Source organism: Physeter macrocephalus, chromosome 16 (assembly GCF_002837175.3).
Source record: "Physeter macrocephalus isolate SW-GA chromosome 16, ASM283717v5, whole genome shotgun sequence".
In the NCBI taxonomy this organism is placed as follows: Eukaryota; Metazoa; Chordata; class Mammalia; order Artiodactyla; family Physeteridae; genus Physeter; species Physeter macrocephalus.
The window spans coordinates 13,584,127-13,606,873 of record NC_041229.1 but is presented as its reverse complement, the minus strand read 5'-3'; the positions used below and the strand labels follow the sequence as shown (position 1 = coordinate 13,606,873).

The window sequence follows — 22,747 nt, the reverse complement described above, 5'->3', positions numbered from 1 at the left end:
CTCAACCACTGTGCCACCAGGGAAGCCCACTCAAAATGGTAAAAGACCTAAATGTAAGACTGGAAACCATAAAACTCCTAGAGGAAAACATAGGCAGAACAATCTTTGACAAAAACTGTAGCAATATTTTTTTGGATCTGTCCTAAAGCATAGGAAATAAAAGCAGAAGTAAACAGATGGGACCTAATTAAACGTAAAAGCTTCTGCACAGAAAAGGAGACCATAAACAAAATGAAAAGACAACCTACAGAATGGGAGAAAATATTTGCAAATGATATGACCGATAGGGGGTTAATATCCAAAATATATAAACAGCTCATACAACTCAACGTCAAAAAAACAAACTGACTAGAAATTGGGCAGAAGAACTGAACAGACAATTTTTCCGAAGAGGACGTGCAGATGGCCAACAAGCATATGAAAATATGCTCAACATGGCTAATCATCAGGGAAATGCAAATCAAAACCACAATGAGATATCACCTCACGCCTGTCAGAATGGCTGACATCAAAAAGAACACAAAGAACATGTTGGTGAGGATGTGGAGAAAACAGTACACTGTTGGTGGGAATGTAAGTTAGTGCAGCCACTGTGGAAAACAATATGGAGGTTTCTCAAAAAACTAAAAATAGAACCACCATACCATCCAGCAATTCCACCCCTGGGTATATATCCGAAAAAAACACAAACTAATTTGAAAAAATACATGCACCCCAATGTTCATAGCAGCATTATTTACAATTGACGAGTATGGAAGCAACCTAAGTGCTCATCAACAGATGAATGAATAAAGATGATGTGGTATATATATACAGTGCAATACTACTCAGCCGTATAATAGAATGAAATTTTGCCATTTGCAACAATAAGGATGGACTTGAAGGATATTATGCTCAGTGAAATAAGTCAGAAAGACAAATACTGTATGATATCACTTATTTGTGGAATCTAAAAAAATACAACAAGCTAGTGAATGTAACAGAAAAGAAAGAGACAGATATAGAGAATAAAGTAATGGTTACTAGTGGGGAGAGGGAAGGGGGGAGGGACAAGATATGGGTAGGGGGTTAAGAAGTACAAACTATAATGTATGAAATAAGCTACAAGGATATACTGTACAACACAGGGAATATAGCCAGTATTTTATAATAACTAAATGGAGTATAAACTTTAAAAATTGTGAATCACTATATTGTACACCTGTAACATATAATATTGCACTTCAACTATACTTCAATAAAAAATAAATAATTTTAAAAAGAAAGCAGGACTTCCCTGGTGGCGCGGTGGTTAAGAATCTGCTTGCCAATGCAGGGGACACAGGTTCAAGCCCTGGTCCGGGAAGATCTCACATGCCTCAGAGCAACTAAACCCATGTGCCACAACTACTGATCCTGCGCTCTAAAGCCCACGAGCCACGACTACTGAGCCCGCGCGCCTAGAGCCCGCGCTCCGGAACAAGAGAAGCCACTGCAATGAGAAGCCCACACACCGCAACGAAGAGTAGCCCCTGCTCACCGCAACTAGAGAAAACCTGTGCACAGCAACGAAGACCCAATGCAGCCAAAACTAAATAAATGAATAAATAAATGAATAAATTTTAAAAAAATATTTATATATATATAAGGCATTGAGAAAGATTTTTCTTTTTTTTTTTTAAATGTCAGCATGGGGGAGAGAGGAAACGCAAGTGAAGATTTCCATAAGTAAAGCCATTGCATCTCCAGGCTCACTCCTCTAGGATCCTGTATCAATTTCATCACCCACACCCTGTCCTTCCACTAAACAAGTATAATTCTGCTCCCCCATCAGGCCTTCAGATAACTGACGACAACGGAGGCTTCTTCGGGCTAAGCACCCTCAGTTTCTTCTAAACCTGTGTCGTGTAGTTTGGAGTCCCCTCTCCACCCCCATGTGCTTGGGGCCTCTAGTTTTGGTGGTTACACCATGCTCTCAGTTTAGTATGAAGCCGCTGCCCTCTGAAGCCCCTAAGCCTTTACATGTTTTGTTATTGCCCAAGCTGTGCTCCTTCACTTTAGATGTTTGCAGTGGTTATCTTGGACCCCACAGCAAGCCCTCGTGTTTATCATTAAATTTTGACCTGTGAGACTCGATGGACAACTGTCTCCAAGTGGTAGCTTAAAAGGTTGAATAGAACAGGGCCAGAGGCAGACCCCAAGGGCAAGTCATTAGAGACCTTTCTCCCAGTCAAGACGAGATGAAGCCTAAAGGCTCTGAACCCTGATAAGACTGTGGTGCCCCATTCTCTGTGTATAATTCAAAATGAAAATATTAAACCCGGAAGCAACTACAAGTAAGCACAACATGATTATACTTTCAAAAATGTATATTTATAAACTTATCAAATTCTGGTCTCAATTTTTTTCTTTCATTTTTTTGGTGCCCTTGGTTTGCTGGTGTTCTAAGCAGTGGCTGGGGCTGCCCCTTGAGGGATTTCTCCAGCATTACTGATGCCATTCATTCCTCAGCTGAGCAGTGCCTTCAGGATCAGGCCAGCACCCCATGAAAAGGGCCTTCCCTACCAGTCACACCAGTGACACCCACACCAAATCCCATTGTTCTGTCTGGACCATGGGGAGTGCAGAAGACATTTTGGCCCGCTACTGTGTGATTCCAGTTCTCCAGGAGGAGGGGATCCTGGGCTCTGTGTGCGTGGGTTAGAAAGCACCAGACCGGAGAAAGGGGTTATCGAGTCTAAGCAGCCAGAGGCCTGTGGAAGAATATAGAGGCTGGGGGTGGGTGACAGCAGATCACTGGAGGGAGGAGGGTGCCAGTACTAATTTGATTGCCTTAAAATTTCATCTAGAGTCAGACATCATGGTGCCTGAAGATTAAGGAGATACCCTGTCTTACTCTTCTCAAAGGGGTGGCGGTAGGAAGAGAGGGCAGGTGGCCCAGGAGTGTGGAAGCTGATGCTTCATTTTTCTTATTTAGGGCAAGTCCATAACCTCACACAAGAGCACAGAAGAGCTGAGTGGGTAGAAAAGAGAAATGATTCTCCAAGATGAGAAGAGGGAAGAATAGCCATGGGGAATCAAGTCAATTCTGTCAGATTGTGACCTAGTGAATATAGGCTCCCAATGAATGAATGAATTTGCTAAAGATCAGGAATCCCATGGTGCACTTTGCGAATGAGGAGCATACTCATTTCGTGTACAGTAGCAGAGGGGTTTGAGGCTGAGAGGGAAGGTAGGGGGAGATTGTGAAAACTTTTCATAGCATGCTAAATAGCTTGAATTTCTTGACTGAGCAAGGAATATGGAGGACAAGTAGATAGGCAAAGCTTGGGAAGTAATGGAGACATCCCTTCCTTCGAGTAGAGGGAAGGCAGGATGGGAGGGGATGTGAATTTAGTTTGTAGGAGGTGTAAGGTGTGAGAGGGATTTCATGCCTGGCGGTCTCTATTTTCTTGATAGAGTAGGGATTAATGTTATTGAGGGATAATTTGTTGGATTAAGGAGATTTATAACAACTGTCACGTTTTAGAAACGCCATTTATAGATATAGGAGTGAGATAGATCACCTAACAACTCAGCAGAGGCTGAAGACCAAGATCAGGCAGTGGCAACTTCAACACAACCAGACACTTTTTTGTAGCAGATACCAGCATCCCCGGAGCAAAAGCAGAAGACAGACCACTGGGTTGATCCTCGGCCATGGCTTGTCTGCTTGGACATGAATTGCCTAGGGTCAAGGAGCAGGGTAATTAGAGCAGCCAGAGAAGGATCGTGAGGTCAAAACTGGGCAGGGAGGCCCTAGGAGACTAGTTAGAATCAAATACAGTGAGCCTCTGAAGATCAGAGGGCAGGAGGGATAGGCGGTCAGAAAAGGGACATTTTAAAAGTATTTTTTTAATTGCAGTATAGTTTTTTAAAAAATTTTATTTATTTATTTTGGCTGCGTTGGGTCTTCATCGTTGGGCGCGGGCTTTCTCTAGTTGCGGCGAGCGTGGGCTACTCTTCGTTTCGGTGCGCAGGCTTCTCATTGTGGTGGCTTCTCTTGTTGCGGAGCACAGGCTCTACACGCATGGGCTTCAGTAGTTGTGGCACACGGGCTTCAGTAGTTGTGGCTCGCAGGCTCTAGAGCGCAGTCTCAGTAGTTGTGGCGCACGGGCTTAGTTGCTCCGCGGCATGTGGGATCTTCCTGGACCAGGGCTCGAACCTGTGTCCCCTGCATTGGCAGGCAGATTCTTAACCACTGCGCCACCAGGGAAGTCCTATCTTTTTGAATTATAATTTTGTCTGGACATATGCCCAGGAGTGGGATTGCTGGATCATATAGCAACTCCATTTTTAGTTTTTTGAGGAACCTCCATACTGTTCTCCATAGTGACTACACCAATTTACATTCCCAGCAACAGTCTAGGAGGGCTCTCTTTTCTCCAAACCCTCTCCAGATAGATTTTTTGTAGATTTTTAAAAAATTTATTTATTTATTTATTTGGCTGTGCCGGGTCTTAGTTGCGGCATACGGGAACTTTAGTTGTGGCATGCGAACTCTTAGTTGCGACATGAGGGATCTAGTTCCCCGACCAGGGATGGAACCCAGGCCCCCTACATTGGGAACGCGGAGCCTTAGCAACTGGACCACCAGGGGAGTCCCGTTATTTGTAGACTTTTTAATGATGGCCATTTTGACCAGTGTGAGGTGGTACCTCACTGTAGTTTTGACTTGCATTTCTCTAATAATTAGCAATGTTGAACATCTTTTCGTGTGCCTATTGGCCATCTGTATGTCTTCTTTGGAGAAATGTCTATTTAGGTCTTCTGCCCATTTTTCGATTTGTTTGTTTTTTTGTTGTGAAAAGGGACATTTTATTTATTTATTTATTTATTATTATTATTATTATTTTTTTTTTTTTTGCGGTACGCGGGCCTCTCACTGGTGTGGCCTCTCCCGTTGTGGAGCACAGGCTCCGGACGCGCAGGCTCAGTGGCCATGGCTCACGGGCCCAGCCACTCCGTGGCACGTGGGATCTTCCCGGACCGGGGCACGAACCTGTGTCCCCTGCATCGGCAGGCGGACCCTCAACCACTGCGCCACCAGGGAAGCCCAAAAGGGACATTTTAAAATGGAGCTAGTTAGGGCTTCCCTGGTGGCGCAGTGGTTAGGAATCTGCCCGACAGTGCAGGGGACACGGGTTTGAGCCTTGGCCCGGGAAGATCCCACATGCCGCGGAGCAGCTGGGCCCGTGCGCCACAACTACTGAGCCTGAGCTCTGGAGCCCGCAGGCCACAACTACTGAGCCCACGTGCCACAACTACTGAAGCTTGCGCGCCTGGAGCCCATGCTCCACAACAAGAGAAGCCACGACAATGAGAAGCCCGTGCACCACAACGAAGAGTAGCCCACACTCACTGCAACTAGAGAAAGCCCGCGCACAGCAACGAAGACCCAACACAGCCAAAAATAAATAGATAAATAAATAAATAAATTTATAAATATATATATATATATATATACAAATAAATAAAATGGAGCTAGTTGGAGTGCCAAGTATGTCCACAGGAAGTAGGCTGCTGAGTAGAGATAGGGGTCATTGGAATAGCAGAGATCAAGGGAAATAAGGCATTTTGAACACCTACCAGCAGTGGCCTTTCTCCCCACCCTCCAGGGGAGTTGGCCTTGTGTTTGGAGCAGGGGAACAAGTCCCAGAGAAAAGCTGGGCAAACAGGCTGGTCTCAGGCTGGTTCCATGCAAAGGGTACAAAGGGGTGTGGTGGGAGTTCAAGTTCTAGGGGAAGGAAGACGGCAAGCTGAGACTGGGAGGCAGAAGGTGTGTGGGTTCTCAAGGAAAAAGAGACAGTGACTCGGGCAATGAACCTTGGCAGCTTCGAAGAACCCCTCATTTTCTTCTTATCAAAAGGAAATGGCAGGCTTCCCTGGTGGCGCAGTGGTTGAGAGTCCGCCTGCCAATGCAGGAGACACGGGTTCGAGCCCTGGTCCAGGAAGATCCCACGTGCCGCGGAGTAACTAAGCCCGTGCGCCACAATTACTGAGCCTGTGCTCTAGAGCCCACGAGCCACAACTACTGAGCCTTCATGCCACAACTACTGAAGCCCGTGCACCTAGAGCCCTTGCTCTGCAACAAGAGAAGCCACCGCAGTGAGAAGCCCGCACACCGCAAAGAAGAATAGCCCCCGCTCGCCGCAGCTAGAGAAAGCCCGCGCGCAGCAACGAAGACCCACTGCAGCCCAAAAAAAAAAAAATTTTTTTTTAAATTTAAAGAAAAGGAAATGGAACTACGTCACAGGTAAGAAATGGAGAGATAAATATCACACTTTTAAAATATACTTCAGTTTTGCTTGATTTTGTTATATTCTCTCTCTCTTTTTTTTAAAGAAGATGTTGGGGGTAGGAGTTTATTAGTTAATTAATTTATTTTTTGCTGTGTTGGGTCTTCGTTTCTGTGCTTGGGCTTTCTCTAGTTGTGGCAAGCGGGGGCCACTCTTCAACGCGGTGCGCGGGCCTCTCACTATCGCGGCCTCTCCCGCCGCGGAGCACAGGCTCCAGACGCGCAGGCTCAGCAGTTGTGGCTCATGGGCCCAGTCGCGCCGCGGCATGTGGGATCCTCCCAGACCAGGGCTCGAACCCGTGTCCCCTGCATTAGCAGGCAGATTCTCAACCACTGTGCCACCAGGGAAGCCCCTCATATTTTTTAACAATAAGGCTTTTTTAAAAAAGGCAACAGCCGGGACTCTGCCTAGTAGGTACCCCTCCACTGCCCGACTCAGGTGCCTATACCCATCTTTACTGACTGTCTCCAGCAGCCTCCCTCTTTATCTACCACTCTCTCCCAGGCCTGGGCTGCATTTCCCCAAGTGGCCAGCAGCGGGTCCTTCCGCTGACAAATACACTTGAAAATCATTCTATCCAAAGATGAGAGAGAGAGAGACTGTCGGAGTGGACCAGAAACCTGGGGTGGTGAAAGCAGAACTGGGTCAGTTCCAAAGTCCACAATCCAATTCCTTTCCAGCTCCCATAGGATCCTGCTATCCCCCTTTCCCCATAAGTCCATAAAGCTCCTTACCAACTGCTTCTCCCACAAGTCCCTGCCCAGAGCACCCTGTGTCTGCTCGATTAGCTCCCAGCACTGAGCTGAGACAGGAATTTTCTGCTTCTGCCTTGCTCCTCACAAGCCAGTTATCACCAACCCTTACCTATCTGGGTCTAGGGAACCTGTCCTGGATGGAGGCTGTCTTGGTGGTGGGAGAGGAGGCTCTGGGATGGGAATTGGGGAGGATCCTAGAAATAGGAGAGGATCAATTGCAGGGAATGGAGGAGGTCTATTTGAGGAAAGGGGAGGAGGATCCATCTTGGGTGTTGAGGGAAAGACCATGGTAGGAGATTGGACATTTATTCGGAGGACGAGAAATCAAAGCATGCTCCCAGATTAGCAACATCAGCATCACTTGGGGACTTATTAAAGATGCAAATTCTCTGGCTCCATCCCAGGTACTGACTCAGAAACTCTGGGAAGGGGGCCCCGTGATCTGTGTCGTAAGGAGCCCTCCAGGGGATACTCATGTGTGCTGAGCTTGAGAACTACTGCTCTCGAGTTACAAGGTCTCTTCCAGGAGTTAGAGGTGTGCGTTCTACGGAATCAAAGTTCTGTCTTGGAAGGTATGTGGAAGGAGTTGGGGGTATCTCCCAGAATGCGAAGGGTCTGTCCTAGTGGACCTCTAGAAGGTTGGAAAACTTTTATATCCTAGAATGGGAGGAAGCCTGTTCAGGGGAGTGGAGATGGATCTGCTTCATAAAATGGGAAGGTGACACGATTAGGGAATGAGGAAGTTTGACATAGTAGATCAAGTCTTCGTTTAGAATGTGTAGTCTTGGTTTTGGATCCCTGGATCCACGACATGAGCTGTGTGACCTCATACTTGTACTTAACATTTCTGAGCTTCAGTTTCCTTATCTGAAACACGGGAGGATAATACTGGCCTCATAAATTTGTTGTGAGGACTGGTTAGACTGTTTAGTCAATACATGGCTATAGAGTGGGTTTTCTGTGCACAAGTTCTGGGAATTCAGGGGAGAAAGAGACAGACCTAGCTCTTTCTTCAGAGATCATATCTCTATGCTGAGAGCCTAGCACATAGCAGGTATTCAGCAAATGTAGTTTCCCCTCCTTTGCCAAGGAAATGGGAGATTATTCTGCGGGAAATGAAATGACCTTGAACCATGGTAAGTCTGACCTGGAGAGTAAGGATGTATGATCTGTTCTTGAGAATTAAAAATCATCATCTATTGCTAAGCACTTGAACACTTGAATCTCATAAGAACCTTTTCTTCTGAGAGGCAGGTATGCAGGATTTTTTATCATCCCCATGACATGGATGAGACTCAGAGAGGTGGAGAAATTTGCTTGAGTACAAAACTAGTAAAAGCACAAAGGGTAGAATGCAAATCTTCCGACTGCAAATTCAGGACATGGAAGATGTGTTCACAAAATGGAGAGGTGTCCTGTGTCCTAGAGAATGGGGAGGCCTGTTTCAGGGAAGAGAAAGTCTTTTAGTGGGTGCATGACAGGTGTTCTAACCCAGGGAATGGAAGGTTCATCAGGGCAGTGGTTCTCAACTTTGCCCATTCAGTGGGATCAGTTGGAGAGCGTTTTAAAACACCAATGCCTGGATCCTAGCTTAGAGATCAGCATGACCTGCTTTGGAGTGTTAACTAAACATCTTTTTGAAGGTCCCCAAGTGATGCTAACTCTGAACCAAGGCTGAGGACTGCTGCTCTGGGGCAGGGGGTGTGAACCACACAGGGTGGAAAACTGGCAGAAGACTTGGAAATGTTGGTCTCTGAAGATAGGGAAGGCTGTCCTGAGGAATGGGGACAGAGCATTCCTAAGGGAGGGGAGGAAATTTTCCTGAAAATTGGAAAGTTGTATGCCAGGGAATGGGGGGGAGTGTCATTAAGCTGTGGAGGTCATCTTGAGAGAATGAAGAGCCTGTCTAGGAAGTGGAGGGAGACAGTCCATTTGGGAATAGGGTTCCCAGAGGCTTCATAGCAGAGAGGACTTTAGGGTTTAAGCCCTGTTCTGTTACCAACTAAATGTGTCCTCTTGACACGTGGCTTAACCGCACTATGCCTCAGTTTCTTTATCTGTAAAGAGAGGTTGTAACACCAGCCTCGTAGGGATATCGTGAGGATTAAATAAGATAATGCAACTGTTGGGGGGGCAATCTACAGTAGAGCACTGGGGGTTAACTTGGAGAATGGGGGTCCCTGAGGAACAGTGGTGATGTGGCGCACGGGGTCAGGGGAAGGTAGAGAGGGCTGGATCCAAAATCTGTATGAAACTCTAAGTCACAGGGTGGGGCCTGGAGACGTCCTGCAGGGGCCGCCAGCCTCCAGGCTTCAGAGAGGCTGGCAGAGGGGGGGACCAGCGGGGGAGAGGTTTGACTGCTAGTAACCTCTCATCTGCTGCAGCAAGGAGAAGCCTCAGCCACGGCAGCAGTACCAGCAGCCTCCCCTCCCATCCGTCTCTGCTGTGGGACAGGTGGGAATTTAAAAGCTCAGGTCACGTGCCTCTGCTGGCTAACCTACTTACTCCTTGAAGACTGGGGCGGGGGCAGGCAGGGGCCAAGAGGAGTTGCCTGAGGAAGGCGCAGAGCAGGGGAAAACCCCGAGAGTGCTCTGGGCACTTCCGTTTGAAGGCTTGTCGGGTGAGGGGGAGAATGCACACATATGTGAGAAGACGCCAAAGACAGTGTTCTGTGAGCCCTGTGCACGCCCCGGCACACATGTGCCTCCAGCATCAGGCAATGCCCGCCTTAAAGGCCCGAATTTGCCTGGGAGCATAAACATTTCTACAGTTGGAGCAGGCTGAGCTCTGGGTACCAGTTTAACCTTGGAGCTGCCTGCAAGCTCTCCCAAAGCAGCCACCCTCTGTCTCTTTTTAACTAGTCTCCTCGCCCTTAGAGAGGGAAAGGGTAGGCGGGGGAGGGGCTGGGGGAGGGAGGATGTCCCACGATTCTTGCTTTCAAAGCATTTTTATCTAGTTTGGGGATTCCCAGGGGATGCCTGAGCCCAAGGGCCAGAACTGAGGGAAATAAATGGGGGTGGTGGTGGTGCAGACAGGCTGACAGCTCCACAATCCCTTGAGAGTGACGGAATCTGTACCCCCAATTCCCCTCCCCCTCCGCCACCACCGTTGTAGAGTCTGTAATCCAGGGACGTGTCCCCACTGAGTGACTTCAGCTCTCCCTTCCTCAGTGCCACCAAGTCGGCCCTTCGCCACCAATTCCCCAGTCCCGGGTCCACAACTGCACTCGCTGCGGCACCCCAGTCGCCGACGCGTCGCTCCCCTTCGCCGTCCTCGGCCCCCGCGGGCTGCGGGGAGGCGCGGGCTCTTTAAGAACAGCGGGAAGGGCGAGCAGCAGCTTGGAGGAGAGCGCAGTCGCCCGGCGGGTTCGGGAGGACAAGCACCGAGGATCGGGCTCAGGGAACCAGGTGTGCGCGGCCAAGCTGAGTAGGGGCGCGCCCCAGTCGCCCTTCCCCAACCCTGTCATCTCTCTTCAGACCTGAGGCCCGAGCCCTCCCCTGTCGCCCGCCCCGGCCCGGCCCCGCCCCGGCCCGGCCGCCGGGACCGGGAGCCGGGACGCCGGTGCCGCAGCCGGAGGCAGGTAAGAGGGCCTGGAGTCTCCATCCTCGGCCCGCGGCAGCGCTAAGCATCTCGGCTCCGCACCGGCCCTGGGGCGCCTCAAGGTGACCAGGCTTGCGGAAGATGGGAGGGGGATGAGCCCGCCATGGGGGGCTTAGTTGGCAGTGGGGATTTTGAGTCCAGGTGGTGCGCCCATCTCTGGGGGGAGCCCAGGGCGCGCGGACCCAGGGGCGCAGGCGGGAGGGGCTAGCCAGGGCGTCTCGCCCAGGGATGGGGAGGGAACGCAGCGGGAGGCCCAGAGCCTCCTCTTCCTCCGCCTTCGCCTGGTCCACCCTGTGCTCACCCGGCTACCCTGACCTCCTAGCCTGCGGCCTCCGCCAGCCGCCCCTTCCCCCCACCCCCCATCCAGTCCCCTGGGGCTGCTGGCCTGCGGGGTAAGGAGATTAGAGCCTCCGTGGGGAGGAGGGAGCGGGTGCGGGCTTCGAGGGCCCGAGCTGGGGCCAGGCTAGGGCTGGGGCTGCCCGGGACCGAGGAGAGGTCGGGACTGATCGTTGCTGCGCGGGGAGTGGTGGTCGGGGGAGGGCAGATGCTCTGGCGGTGGGATGTGGGCTGCTCGCAGTAGCCGGTCTACCCTGAGAGGGAGGCGGGGAGTGGGGGCGAGGGCACATTAGAAAGCAAGGGAGCTCTGAGCCAGGGATCAGGGTCTGCCCCAAACTGAGCAGGCCCTCTCCCTGCAGGCCGGCGGCGGCGTGATGGCGGAGAAGGCGCTGGAGGCCGTGGGCTGTGGACTAGGACCTGGGGCTGTGGCCATGGCCGTGGCGCTGGAGGATGGGGCGGAGCCCCCTATGCTGACCACACACCTGAAGAAGGTGGAGAACCACATCACCGAAGCCCAGCGCTTCTCCCACCTACCCAAGCGCTCGGCCGTGGACATCGAGTTTGTGGAGCTGTCCTATTCCGTGAGGGAGGGACCCTGCTGGCGCAAACGGGGTAAGGGAGCAGCCTGATGGGGAGCTGTGAGCCCCCATGAGTTGCCCCTTTGGGAGCATGAGGCCTGGATGTCCCCTCTTCTGCAAATCTGGCAGGAGCGGGTCCACTAAAATCTATGCCCCTCATTCACTGTGCACACAGCTGAGGTGCCAGGGGTCTGCACTCCCCCTACACCTGTAAGCACCATGGGACACTAGATTCAATTGGTTATTTCCTCTTCCAGGCTGACACTATCACCCCTGGTCCATGAGGAGTTTTCCTTCATTGTTTCAGGTAGAGCTCCTGCCTCTGAGGGCTGATATGAGGAAGTAGGGGCTGCGCTGCAGGGGTTATCCTCAGTGGTTAGCAAAAATCCTTGGACCTACAGAGCTCTGCTAATTTTAAAAGATGTTCTCATTCCTGTCTTCTTACTTCTTTCTTGCCAAAGTCCTCCGAGGCATGGAAGGTGAAGGCTTGACAGGATAGATGACATCCCTGTATTACTAATAAGGAAACTGAGGCCCAGAGAAGTTGAGTAACTTGACCAATGTCACACAGCTAATAAGTGGCAGACTTGGGACCAGAAGCCAGGTTTTCCAGCTCTCCATGCAGCGTTCCCTTCTCTCTCTTAACTTCCCTGTTAAGCATTCCCATCTCCTCCTTGTTTCTCCCATTAGCACAGTGGGGTAAGGTCTGGCTGGGGCTCTGAGTTCCTTTGAACCCCCGACCATCTCCTGCATCCCTTGCAGCTTTTGCCCCCCACCCCACCCTCCCTGCCGTGGGCAGGTTGAGCTGGGAATAGGGAAGCTGGGCTTTTCCCCAGAGCCTGGGTGTGGATCAGGGGTGGAGCTGGGACACTGTTCTCTGAGGTTTAAGAATTGTTTGGGGTGTTTCAGAGCAGGGCTGAGCCTGAGCTCTCTCTGCACTCCCTACCCTCACTCCCATGAGGGACCAAAAGGTCACAGGGCCTGAGCCACTGGAAACTGAGGTATCCGGGCTCCCTGCTCAGCACCTTAACCCTAAGCAGCCTCTCGGCCCTGAGACCAGCTCCGGGCCAAATGAGGAGGTAGTTGTTATTTTCCTAGCCCTCACAGTTTTAAGGAGAAATGAAGATACAAAAGAAATGTGTCTAGATGGGCCAGCTCTCTGGTTGCTTCAAGCCACCAGCCACAACGAATGGGCACCCCTGACCAGGTCCTTCCCTCCTTTGTCCTTGCCAGCCCCATTCTGCTTTTCTGGCCATTTTGCCATCTCGTCCATCCCTTGCCCCTTTCTCTGCCCTCTGTCCTCCTCTTTCTGCCTTCTCTTTTCACTTGAATCCCTGTCCCCTTCTCTGGAGGACAGAAGGCAATTAGAGGTAGGCAGAGAGGAAAAAGAACAAGGGGCGTGGAGAGAGGGAGATTTCTGTCTTTCCCACGTAAGAATTTGTCACTCACCTCTCCTAATTACAAAGGACATTTCTTGATTTTTAAAACCCTTTTCTATTAATTTTTATTAATTATCTTACTTATTATTCATAATAACCTTATTCTGTCCTTGGGAGGAGATATACTATCCTTCTTTTATAGATGAGGAAATGGAGGCCCTGAAGGATTAAGTGACTTCATAAAATTGTGAAGAGAGTTACTGACTGAGGCAGACCTAGAACTGTGGTGGGTCTCCATCCTGAAGGCATGGCAGGCCCCTCCCATGCTGAGCAGTTGTGGTCCAGCAGGAGTCCCAAGACATGGGTTCCTAGCCACTTGTAAGCTGTGTGACCTTGGGCAGGCTGCCTACCCTCTCTTGGCCTTACTTTCCTCGTCTGTAAACAGGGATGATAAGAATACCCACCACACAGGCTTGTTGTGCGGCTCAGCTGAGATGTTAGCTGTGAAAATGCTTTGTGAAAGGCAAGCATAGGGTGATATTTCAATTCGGCAATAGTGTTCAATCAAGTGCTTGGTGGGGATGAAATGAAGGGAGGGGTCATCATTGTCAATTTCTTCCCCTGCAAAAGAAATCGCTTCCTGTGAGTAGCTCTGAAAGGCATACACTGGCATGCACATCCACACGTCTTTCTAATTGACGGCCATGATGAGTGAGGCAGAGGGCTGGAATCCATGCTTTCCCCTCTCCCAGTAAAGAACTTGCTGTGTGTGTGACCTTGGGTAGGTCACTGGATGTCTCTGGGCCCCAGTTGCCTCATCCATGTTGCTACAGCAGTGACTGAGGCAATGAGCTTTGTAAACTGGAAAGCACCAAAAGGGCAGTTGGTGTGATCAGGATCCCAGAGTGGGCGGCAGCTGATCCCCTGTCTGACCGGATGTGTCCAGAGGGACGGCTGGGTTCTGTGGAGGGAGGGTGAAAGATCACATCCCTTCACTGCCTCTGCTAAGGAGGTAGAATGGAGAGGGAATTGGGCTCTGTACCGGTGGGAGGAGGGTGGTGGTGAGCAAAGTACCTGGTAGGAGATTGGTGTTTCGGCCTCACTGAGGCAGGTCTGCAAGCACAGCAGGCAAGGCCAGCCTCCTTGGCTTCATCTTTCCTCTCCACCCACTTGTCTCACCAGTTGACTCCATGGAGTCTCTGCCCTTTGTTCCCTGGATTGTATTACATATATGCTGTCGTATAGCAGAGCTTTTCCTCCCAAAGCCTGGAGAGCCTCTGCCTTCCTTTTCCATTTTGAAATGCTGCTCATCCTTCAAGACTTAGCTCAAATGCTGCCTCTTCCATGAAGCCATTCCTGATTTTCCCCTTGCCCTTCCACCCTCATCAATTCCATTTTGTGCATTCTCATTGCACATGATTTGTACTTCTGTTATAACCCTTATTTTATCTTTCTTCAGATCCACAGATGGTTTCTTGTCCATCTTTTTAACCTAGACTATCACTATCTTGAGTGCAGGAACTGTCTTCCTCATTTTTTTTGGTGCACTGTCTGGTACAGAGCGTGGAATGTAGTCTATATCAATAAGCGCTTGCCAAATGGGATTAATTATAAAATGTCACTTGTTTTTAATGGGCTCTATGTGCCAAGCACTGTGTCATATGCTTTACATATATTATCTCATTGAATCCTTATAGCACCCCTATGAGATAGGTACTATCATCCTCATTTTACAGATGAGGGACCTGGAGCTCAGAGAGGTTAAGCAACTTGCCCAAGGTCACACAGCTGGTAAGTGTGGAGCCAGAATTTGAACATAGATCCACCCGACTCCAAACTGGTACTCTTAATGCATATGCTGCCTCCCAGTGAGTGAATGAAAGGTGAGATTTTACTGGGCCATGTTAGGGTCTGCAGAGACAAGCCTGGTGGGCAGAGAGAGCACCCCGAAGAAGGCTTTTTAGAATGAGGCCAAGGCTCTGAGAACACACACTCATAGAACCAACACTTATTGAGCATCTAGTACGTGCCAGCCAGTCTGCTAAGGTTACAAAGATGAGAAAGACACAGAACCTTCCCCCAAGGAGCTCACTGACTAAGAGGCTGGAGGAGGGGAATGAGGGGCAGGCACATCAAGTAACAAACGTGTTGGCATATGAGAAGTGCTATGGGAGCGCAGAGGACAGTCAGCCAGCTCAGGCTGGATCGTTGGGAAAGTCTTCCTGGAGGGGATGAGAGGGTGGCCGCTGTGTTTGTAGAAGAGTAGAGTCTACTGTAACTTTGATCTCCTCTCCACGCCCATCCGTCAGATGTGGGGGTTTTCCCACGGCCTTCAGAAGAGCACTGCCGGGCTTCCCTGGTGGCACAATGGTTAAGAATCCGCCTGCCAGTGCAGGGGACAAGGGTTCGAGCCCTGGTCCGGCAGGATCCCACATGCCGCGGAGCAACTAAGCCCGTGCGCCACAACTACTGAAGCCTGCGCACCTAGAGCCTGTGCTCCGCAACAAGAGAAGCCACCGCAATGAGAAGCCCGTGCGCCACAAAGAAGAGTAGCCCCCGCTCGCCGCAACTAGAGAAAGCCCGCGCGCAGCAACGAGGACCCAATGCAGCCAAAAATAAATAAATAAATAAATTTATTTAAAAAAAAAAGAAGAAGAAGAACATTGTCACCTCGGGTACTTTGACATTAGTGGTGGTCGTTTCTAGGGGGACGGGATGAGAGGGTATAGGTTATTGTTGGGGCTCTGAGGGTCACTCCTCCATGCTAACCAATTCACAGTGAGTAGGGACTGCCTATTTCACTGACAGCCATGGCTCCTAAGAGTTTGGGGTGTCTCTGTTCATTGTAGCCCTGATCAAAAGTTCCTCCCTCCCTCACTGCAGGTTATAAGACTCTCCTTAAGTGCCTATCAGGTAAATTCTGCCGCCGGGAGCTGATTGGCATCATGGGGCCCTCAGGGGCTGGCAAGTCCACGTTCATGAACATCTTGGCAGGATACAGGTGAGGACAAGGCTGGGGTAGAATGAGGGCAGGACCAGGCAGAGGGGTCCCCTGGGGAGCACAGAAGTTGTTCTGAAGTGACCCTGAGCCCCATCCCCCAACCAACGTTCCTTCAGGGAGTCTGGAATGAAGGGGCAGATCCTGGTCAACGGGAGGCCAAGGGAGCTGAGGACCTTCCGAAAGATGTCCTGTTACATCATGCAGGACGACATGCTGCTGCCACACCTCACAGTGTTGGAAGCCATGATGGTGAGAGCTGGATGGCCGTCCCCTCCTCCTAGTCCTCCCTTTATCTGCTGTCCCCGTCCTTCCCATTGGCTCAGGGGTCAAGGCTGTGCCCCCTCCCACACATATCTGATCCGCCTTCTCTCTGGGCCCCAGGTCTCTGCTAACCTGAAGCTAAGTGAGAAGCAGGAGGTGAAGAAGGAGCTGGTGAGTGGGGGAGGGTGGGGGGAGGGGACGGGACAGCTGCGCTTTGCAGTGCTGCTGAGTTCTGGGGCCCCCGATTTGGGTGGTAGGAGAGGGGCGGCCAAGGCTGGGACATCACGCTTCAGGGAGATGCTTACTTAAATTGGGGTGGTGCTGGGGGAAGCAGAGACTCTGAAGCTGACCTGGGGTGGGTGGGCGGCCGGGCCAGGTGACAGAGATCCTCACAGCACTGGGCCTGATGTCCTGCTGCCACACGAGGACAGCCCTGCTCTCCGGAGGGCAGAGGAAGCGCCTGGCCATCGCCCTGGAGCTGGTCAACAACCCACCTGTCATGTTCTTTGACGAGCCCACCAGGTATCTCTCCCCCTCCTCTCCCACCAGGATGCCTCCTCCCCTCAGCCCAGAGCCAGGGCTAGAGGCTGCATCTGCTCCACTGCTGGAGACAAGAGCATGTGTTTGCAGCCTCCTGGGGCCAGAGAAGGGCTCCACCCCTGCCAATCCTGTTGCCATAGCAGCCCCATCCTTCACCCTAGCAGAAATCCCGATGTCCTCCTTGACAGATGTCGCCTGCTCCTTCTCTCCCCCACAGCCAATCAATCGCCAAGTCCTGCTGATTCTACGTTCTTTTTACATCTCTCAGATTCGCCCCACCCCCATTCTTAGTGCCAGTGCTTAAATTCAGGACATCATCAACTCTTGCCTGCATTTCTGCAATAGACTCCTATCTCCTCATCTCCAGTCTCTCCCAGACCATCCTTCTTCCAAACTGCAACCAGAGTGAACTCTCTAAAAGAAAAGTCTGACAATACTCACTCCCCTGCTTAAAAATATGCAGTGATTCCCATTTGTCCTGAGAATGAAGTCAGAGGACTTACAAGGTCCTGGTCTGAACCTATTTCTCTGGCCTCACATCTTGCTTCACACTGTTTTGTATTTCATGCTCTAATAATACTGAATCACTTATAATTCTCTTAGTCCAGCCATGTGTTTCATGCCTCTGAGCTTTGCACATGCTGTGTCTTCTGCCTGGAATGCCCTTCACCACCGCACCTACCCTTCCTCCCTCCCTCACCTGTCTTAGTTCTTTCTTCTGCCAGACTCACTCAGGAACCTTCTCTGACTACCCTCCAACACCTTTGTACAACAGAGCTGAATCCTCCCCCCACTTCACCCCATGTTTCTACAGCATGGTCCACATTATCTCAAATGATCTGTGCATTTCTCTCTCTCTCCCTCCCAACCAGAGTCTATGTCTTATTTATTCATCTTTGTAATCCCAGTGCCTGGCATTCAACAGGTGCTAAATAATTGCTTGTTACACCTAACAGTACTCTGGGCTTCTTGGTACCTCCAAATGCCTGAATTGTACGGTGTGGATGGGATAAAAGGATGGCCAGGGTGACCCCCTTCCTGCCAGCTCCCTCGCCCTCATAGCAGCTGCCCCACACAAACAGTCCCTTCCCTTGTCTCTGCCCACCTCACCCTGCCCCCTGGTGGCCTCTCTCTGGACAGTGGTCTGGACAGCGCTTCCTGTTTCCAAGTGGTGTCCCTCATGAAGTCCCTGGCCCAGGGGGGCCGTACTATCATCTGCACCATCCACCAGCCCAGTGCCAAGCTCTTTGAGATGTTTGACAAGGTGAGGGTCTCTGGGACTCAAAGGTGACCGGCCTGCGATGGGGATGGGGAAGGGGTCAGTAGAGGTGTCGTGGGACCTGCCTGACCCGCTTGTGTTGTTCTCCTCGTCCTTCTCTTTCTGCCTCAGCTCTACATCCTGAGCCAGGGTCAGTGCATCTTCAAGGGCGTGGTCACCAACCTGATCCCCTATCTGAAGGGGCTCGGCCTGCACTGCCCCACCTACCACAACCCAGCTGACTTCAGTGAGTGGGGGCCTGTTGGTAGGGGCTGGGTTATGGTGGCGGGCCAAACCTGGGGGTTCAGATCATGCATTTGGGCCTCCCAGGGGCAGAGATCTCACTGTCGCCTGCCTTCCGCGCACACCCAAGGAAGGGCTGGCTTGCCCTTGGGAAGCAAGGATAGATCTTAGCTGAGCACACCCCTCTGTGTCCCCCAGTCATCGAGGTGGCCTCTGGCGAGTACGGAGACCTGAATCCCCTGCTGTTCAGGGCTGTGCAGAATGGGCTCTGTGCCATGGCAGAGAAGAAGAGCAGCCCTGAGAAGAATGAGGTCCCTGCCCCCTGTCCCCCTTGCCCTCCGGTGAGTAGGGGTGGAGAGGGCAGAGTGCAGAGTGGGGGAGGAGAGAGAGGACCTTGGACATGGCCCTGCCAAAGAGGACATGCGCCAGAGGCATCACAACCACTGGGTGCTTAGAAAGAACCCAGGACTTGGAATAGACCTGCTATTAGCTGTGTGACTTTGGGCACATTACTTAACCTCTCTGAGCTTCGACTTTCATTTATTTGTTCAACAAATTCTTACTGAGCGTCTGTAGCATGTTGTCCTTAGTGCCACCTGGTAAGCAAGACTGAAGCTGTCTCTGGCCTTGTGGCCAGTGTGGTTTACTATCATCACTAACTTGGAGGTGATGATACTTATTTCACAGGGTTATTGGGAGGACCAATTAGATCATCACACAAAGCTCTTCGCACTCTAGCTGGTACAGTTAGTGTTCATTCCATGCCAGCTCCCTTCCTTAAATGAGATACTATAACCCTGGAGGACTGGGAGGGTTATTGTTGCTTTTGTCATCATTATTAACATTGTTAATAATATTGTGAAACTGGTGGCATAAAGGTATTATACTCTTAGGGTAAATGTTTTCAATGGATTAAAGAGTAGTGACTGGGGAAATTCCCTGGTGGTCTAGTGGTTAGGACTCTGTGATTTCACTGACAAGGGTGTGGGTTCGATCCCTGGTCTGCCAGTAAGCGGCGCAGTGTGGCCAAAAAAATAAATAAATGAATAAAATAAATAAAGAGAAGTGACTGATCTATTAGTAGCCCCCATGGGTGTCCTTAACTCCTTTCTATCTCCTCCCTCCCAAGTTTTTTCTCCCTCTTTGTGTCTCTCTCTGAATCTCACTCTGATTCACACCGCTAATGCCAGCTTCCAGGTACCCAACTCAATGGTGGAGAATTCTGGAGGACCCTTGCCCCGGGGACGGGCTCAGGGGCTCTCCCACCAGCTGAGCTGGGTGCGTGGTGGGGGGTAGGGTAGGCTCACCTGATCCAGTTTCCTCTCTCCAGGAAGTGGATCCCATTGAAAGCCACACATTTGCCACCAGCACCCTCACACAGTTCTGCATCCTCTTCAAGAGGACCTTCTTGTCCATCCTCAGGGACACGGTGAGACATCAAGCTGGGGGAGGGGAGGCTGGCATAAGCCTGGCCTTGTGGGGCGTAGGATCCCAGCAGCTGGGATGGTGATGGGGCCCCTCCCCCAACAGCTCCCCCTAATGCCCCCGTGGGTCTCTGTGCCTGTGAGGGCACAGCCACACTCCTACCCAAGTGTGGCCTGCCCATCCCTAGCCTGTGATCCATCCTCTCGCCTCGTGATCACCCCTCACACAGGTCCTGACCCACCTGCGGTTTGTGTCCCATGTGGTGATCGGCGTGCTCATTGGTCTCCTCTACCTGCACATCGGTGACGATGCCAGCAAGGTCTTCAACAACACGGGCTGCCTCTTCTTCTCCATGCTCTTCCTCATGTTTGCTGCCCTGATGCCAACTGTGCTTACCTGTGAGCCGAGCTGCCCTGGGCGTGGGGCGGGAGTGGGGGGCACGGGGTACGGCCGGGGTGCTGGACAGCTGTGCCTAATCGACCTGTGTCCTCAGTCCCCTTAGAGATGGCCGTCTTCATGAGGGAGCATCTCAACTACTGGTACAGCCTCAAAGCGTATTACCTGGCCAAGACCATGGCCGATGTGCCCTTCCAGGTGAGCCTCTTTCCCCCCCGCCACCGCCTCCCTCCTGTCTTGCTCCTTCCATCCTTGCCTGCTTGCTTCCCTTAACCTTGTTACCTGCCATCCTTTCCTTGACTTCGTCTCACTTAGCAACAGGTGGTGAGCACCTACCACGCACCAGGCTCCGTGCCAGGCACTAGGGATATAGCAACAGACATGATGGAAGTAGTCTTGACCTTGTGGAACTTATGTTCCGGTGAGAATAAGAGAGGACAAACCGAAAATGATGAAAATAACAGCCCTACAAATGACTCTGTGCATCTTATTCGAGGCAGTAGAGAAGAGCGTGGGCTCTGGAGCCGTACTCCTCCTCGTTAGCTGAGAGACGTTGGGCAAGTCACCTAATCACTCTTTGCTTTAGTGTCTCCATCTATAAAATGGAATGATGATAGTATCTACCTCGGGATTGTTTATGAGAAGGAAATGAGTTAATACATGTAAAGTCCTTAGAATAGCGCTCAGCACATGCTCAAGTACCCAATAATGTTTGCTGGGTTTGCTTGTTGTTATTGCCACCACTACCCTGTTCCAAGCACCAGGGCCACGAATAATCCGTAGGGCACCTTTAAGCAAGTTAGAAAACGTGTCCCTTCCTCAGGGTGGAGGCTGCACTGTGCTAGGGTGAGAAGAGCTCAGCTGGGGCTCCACCTCTGGTTGCCTCTTGGTTGGGCGCCTTGTGCAGGGAAGAACCTGCCCTACTGTACACGGTATGCTCGGTCCCTGTCCTCCGGGAGTTGATGGCATCCAGGGGGACAAAACGCTCTCATATATACAGTTAATTAATTAACAATATAAGGAATATGCTGGTCCAGATGGGAAGGACCTTCAGAGAGGTCAGCGTGCCTGAACGGGTCCGAGCGGGCCTGATGGAAGGGGTGAGACTGGAGGATGAATGAGGTTCTTAGAGCCGGGGAGGAAGGGGATGTGTCAAGTTCATGTGACTGCATGAACAGGGGTGCAGAGGCAGGAGCGGGCACGGATGCTCTAGCAATTGCTGTCCTAGAGGTTCTGCCTGGGTGGAGTTCAGGGTCTTGGCCTGTGCCCAGCCCTGTCCCCACTCCCACACCAGGTGGTGTGCCCGGTGGTGTACTGCAGCATTGTGTACTGGATGACAAGCCAGCCAGCTGAGACCAGCCGCTTCCTTCTCTTCTCAGCCCTGGCCACTGCCACGGCCTTGGTGGCCCAGTCTTTGGGGCTGCTGATCGGAGCTGCCTCCAACTCCCTACAGGTGAGGGGCTGGTAGGTGGCGACCCCCAAGAGGGGGGACGGAGTCTGGTGGAAGGAATCAGGGGCTTGCCTAAGGAATGGGATGGATCTGTGGGAAACCTGGGGGCCACCCCAGTCCTGGGTCTGTCCTGATCACCCCTGTGATGGCCCGGTGGCCTTCCCTCCCCTCCAGGTGGCCACATTTGTGGGCCCAGTTACCGCCATCCCTGTCCTCTTGTTCTCCGGTTTCTTTGTCAGCTTCAAAACCATCCCCACTTACCTGCAATGGAGCTCCTACCTCTCCTATGTCAGGTCAGTGCCCCTTCCTCACCATCTGCCCCTGCTCCTCCCTGTAGGAGGCCATGCCCCAAGGGTGAGAGATTGCACCTGGGCTCTGTGTCCCGCTCTGATGCCCTTGCTTGCCTAGGTATGGCTTTGAGGGTGTGATTCTGACCATCTACGGCATGGAGCGAGGAGACCTGACCTGCTTGGAGGAACGCTGCCCTTTCCAGGAACCACAGAGCATCCTCCGAGCGCTGGATGTGGAGGATGCCAAGCTCTACATGGACTTCCTGGTCTTGGGCATCTTCTTTCTGGCCCTGCGGCTGCTGGCATACCTTGTGCTCCGTTACCGGGTCAAGTCAGAGAGATAGAGCTTCGCCCTGGCCTGCGCCCCAGCCCCTGCAGCAGGAAGCCCCCGGCCCCAGCCCTTTGGGACTGTTTTAACCTTGAAGACTTGGGCCCCGGCTGCTGGTGCAGCCGCCCTCCCCTCTCTCAGCTCCTCCACAGGCTGGCTGTTGGGCTGCGCTCCCAGCCGTGGCCCTGGGGCTGGGGGTGCCAGGCCTCCCCGCCACGCCCAGGAGTCTTCCCAAGTTGATGCGGTCTGTAGGTCTGTAGCTTCCTCCCTCCTCTTTCCAACATCTGCATGCAAAGACCACGGGGAGGCTGCCACCCGCCTTCTGCCCCCACAACCCCCCTCCTCTGTTGTCTGTCTGGGAGCCCCAGGCTCCCCAGGACCCCACTGACAACTGACCAAAGTGGCCCCCCCGGGGGTCCCCACCACACAAGTGTTTGTAAACTGGGCTGTTATAAGGTTGGTGTTCCAGGGCTGGGCCCTGGTGGGGTCCCCTGGATGTCCCATTTGGACGTTGGAATGGAGCAGGGATGGACTCTGGAAGTCTCTTCCTCCTCCTCACCTCTCCCTGCCCCTAGACCCTGGCTGATTTG

General features: G+C 51.8%; 1 protein-coding gene across 1 annotated transcript; it reads left to right on the top strand.

The window, feature by feature from the left end:
* The first annotated feature begins 11,378 nt into the window (after positions 1–11,378).
* Positions 11,379–22,363, top strand: ABCG4 (ATP binding cassette subfamily G member 4). The gene is made up of 14 exons (XM_007124209.3): positions 11,379–11,620; positions 15,849–15,966; positions 16,083–16,215; positions 16,348–16,398; positions 16,604–16,749; positions 17,908–18,031; positions 18,158–18,272; positions 18,467–18,609; positions 19,599–19,697; positions 19,923–20,091; positions 20,187–20,287; positions 21,384–21,542; positions 21,714–21,832; positions 21,948–22,363. The coding sequence occupies exons 1-14, from the start codon at positions 11,383–11,385 to the stop codon at positions 22,171–22,173; spliced, it is 1,941 nt and encodes a 646-aa protein (XP_007124271.1). The 5' UTR covers positions 11,379–11,382; the 3' UTR covers positions 22,174–22,363.
* Positions 22,364–22,747: the final 384 nt, after the last annotated feature.